The 3,431-nt window shown below is 59.4% G+C and overlaps 1 protein-coding gene across 1 annotated transcript in view; it reads right to left on the bottom strand.

Annotated features, from left to right (window-relative positions):
* Window positions 1-1,487: 1,487 nt before the first annotated feature.
* SLC27A5 (solute carrier family 27 (fatty acid transporter), member 5) overlaps window positions 1,488-3,431 on the bottom strand; it is a 10,849-nt gene continuing 8,905 nt past the window's right edge. The window contains 3 exon segments of the mRNA XM_015560798.1: window positions 1,488-1,586; window positions 2,969-3,117; window positions 3,227-3,426. Of these exon segments, the coding sequence (XP_015416284.1) occupies window positions 1,488-1,586; window positions 2,969-3,117; window positions 3,227-3,426 (448 nt within the window).

The following is a 3,431-nucleotide window of genomic DNA, read 5'->3' on the forward strand; positions in this document are numbered from 1 at the left end:
CTGAGTTAAATCCCGGTGTCATCAGGGCAGGCCACTCCTGGAGGCTCTAGGGGGGAAATCCATTTTATTGCCTTTTTTTTGAAATCCTCACCAATTTTCCCACTGATTTTCAGAAAGAATGGAAGTGGGGAGGGTGGAAGGGAGACAGAACCGTCAATGTTAGAGAGAGACATCAATTAGTTGCCTCCTGCACGTGCCCCGACCAGGGCTGTGGATCTAGCCCTTGGCCAGTAATCGAACCTTCAACCCTTCAGTCCTCAGGCCAACGCTCTAACCACTGAGCTAAACTGGCAAGGGCCATTTTATTGCCCTTTCCAGCTTCAAGAGGCTGCCTCATCCCTCGGCCCCTTCTTCCACCTGCAAAGCCAGCAGTGGTGGTGATGTCTCTCTTGTGCTGCCGGCCCTCCAGCTCTGAGCCTCCTGCCCTCTCCTCAGAACAGTGGTTCTCAGCCTTGGCTGCACATTAGAATCACCTGGGAATCTTTTTAAAATCCTGATTTCTGGGCCTCATCCTCCGGAACTTCTGTTTCTTGGTTACTCATGTTTGGCCCCACCCCATCACAAAGAAACAGAATTTCCGGAGGATGAGGCCCAGAAATCAGGATTTTAAAGATTCCCCGGTGATTCTCAGGTGCAGCCCAGGCTGAGAACCACTGGATTAGGACATGCATGTCTTTGGAAGACGTTACCTTCTCCAGCTGCTTCCTACTTTGAAAATAAGGGGCATTTTGTGGGGACAGTGTCCAGGAAACAGACGCACTCCACGAAGGAGTCCTCCCGGGGCCAGGTGTGGCTCAGTGGTTGGCCACTGACCTGTGAGCCAGGCGGTCACGATTCCATGGTTCCATTCCAGGTCGGGGCACATGCCTGGGTTTCAGGCTCGATCCTCAGGGTAGGGCCTGCAGGAGGCAGCCAGTCAATGATTCTCCTCACTGATGCTGCTATTTCTCCCTCTCCCTTCCTCTCTCTGAAATTCCAAATCAACAAAATAAAAGGAAGGAGCCTCTGACACATGCAGGGGCAGCGGGGTGTGACATGAGCGGCCGGGGGATGGCCTGGGCAGGGCAGGACCTGGCGGCAGCCTGGAGCCGGGAGAGGGCGGGGCCGCCTCCGCCACCCCCAGAACCCGAGGACCTTCTGACCCGGGGCTCACACTGGGCCTGCGGCTGCGTCCCGGCTGGAGATGGAGCGGTTACAGGTGGGCGAGCGGGCGAGATCCGCAGGGGACGTGATGAGGACGGTGGGTCCCCGGTCCCTGATGGGCCTCAGGGAATTCCCGTGGCCCTGCCCTCTCCCTTCCTCTCTCTGAAATTTCAAAACAACAAAATAAAAGGAAGGAGCCTCTGACACATGCAGGGGCAGCGGGGTGTGACATGAGCGGCCGGGGGATGGCCTGGGCAGGGCAGGACCTGGCTGCAGCCTGGAGCCGGGAGAGGGCGGGGCCGCCTCGGCCACCCCCAGAACCCGAGGATCTTCTGACCCGGGGCTCACACTGGGCCTGCGGCAGCGTCCGGGCTGGAAATGGAGCGGTTACAGGTGGGCGAGGGGGCGAGATCCGCAGGGGACGTGACGAGGACGGTGGGTCCCTGGTGGGTCCAAGGCCCCTGATGGGCCTCAGGGAATTCCCGTGGCCCTGGGTGGTCCTTAGTCCCTGGTGGCCCCCTCGTTCCTGGTGGATTCTGGCAGCGGCTCCGACTCCACATGCCAGGATCCAGGAGCGGGGACGTCCGCTGGCCTCTGCCCGCAGCTCCCACAATGCTCCAGGCCGCACTTCGGGACTGTGACGGCGCTCCTTATGTCACAGAGGCCTCATACATCATAGAGGTCTCGACGTTCTCTGACCTCTGCCCACAACTCCCACAATGCCCCGGGGAACACGTTCAGCCTTGGGGACCCTTTGGCGGCCTCTGCTCTGGGGGCTCCTTTCTCGTGACCTCTGGTCTGCAGCGCCCACTGTGCCCTGAGGGCACGTCCGGTTGCAGACCCTGCAGACCCTGACCTCAGAGGACTCTGCGCCTGCCCTCCCCCCAGCGATCCCCCCCTTTTCTTCCTGCTCAACCTTCGCACCTCAGTCCAGCGCCTGCACACCCGCCCGGGCCGGTCGCCCTCAGTGCGGCTCAGTTGGCTGTCTTCCCTGCACCTGAAGGTCGCTGGTTGGAGTCAGACACCTGCCCAGGTTGGGGTTAGGTGCCGGTTGGGGTGCATGCGGGAGGCAACCGATCTCTCTCTCTCCCTCTCCCTGAAACCAATAAAAACATTATAAAAAGAAAGAGGCTTCCAAAGCGAGAAGAAACTAGCGTTTATTTGAAAATTAGGCAGGGGTCGGGGCGGAATAACTATTCCTGAAGTACTGACTCAGGCAGACGCCCAGTAGTGTTCTGATCAGGAGACAGGGGCCAGGGTCATTCATGGGAAAGGGCGGGGGCACAGTTACATCCATAGACGGAAGGCAGTGCAATTGCTTTTCATTTTTCAGCTCTGTAGCCACCAGCCCACTGGTCCTAACTGCTTTCTTGTTATTCCTGCAAACAGATCTTCAGGACACGAGGTCGATTGGCCCCGTCTTCACCGTCAAAAGGCTTGAGACGTGAGACCGGCATGGTCGCCCCTCTGGCAGGGCAGCGGCGGCTCGATGGCAAAGTGCTCCCGTTTTTATTGCTTTTCGACAGCGGTCAGCGTTGGCCTGGCCCCGTCACGTGCCCGACAGAGTAAGAAGTAAATAGAGGGTTTTAAGGCAGGGCAGCGATGTGATCTCACTTTCCTTTTAGACCTCTTGCAGAATTCTGCGTGGAGAATGCAGCCATCCAGCTGAGAATTGATGGTGGTCCGGTGGTAGCAGTGGGGATTGAGAAGTGGCCAGAGGGAAATGTATTTTGAAGGGAGAGGTACCAGGATTTGCTGATAGATGTGAGATATGAGGGAAAAAGGAAGATGGCTCCTAGGTTTTGGGTCCAAGAAATACTCTGACCAGTCCCCCCCAGCTCACCTGGCTGGGGATGAAATGGGGGACCGCGTAGGCCGGGAGCCACGTGCGGACATGCTGGTACAGCTTCTGCCCGTCGAAGGCCCGGCCGGGGGCCAGCTGCACAGCGGCCATGCCCACCTTGCCCTCACATCCTGGAAGCGCACCCGCCAGGCACTCTCAGCTCGCCCCGCGCTCGCATCGGGACGGCGCACCTCCACCCGCACCGCTGCTGCCGGTTTAAGTGAGGGGCGCCCTCCGCACCTGGCACGGACACGCCGTAGACGTTCACCTGCTGCAGGAAGTCCACGTGTGACAACACGCCCTCCACCTCCCGCGTGGACACGTTCTCACCCTTCCATCTGCGGGGCGAGAGCAGGTGCTTGAGAGCTCGCTCCTGGGGACGAGGAGGCACCGCCCCTTGCCCACCAAGCCCCGCCCCCTGGAATGCGAAAGCCCCGCCTCTGTA

The sequence above is a fragment of the Myotis davidii genome, unplaced genomic scaffold (assembly GCF_000327345.1).
Source record: "Myotis davidii unplaced genomic scaffold, ASM32734v1 scaffold936, whole genome shotgun sequence".
NCBI classification, from domain to species: domain Eukaryota; kingdom Metazoa; phylum Chordata; class Mammalia; order Chiroptera; family Vespertilionidae; genus Myotis; species Myotis davidii.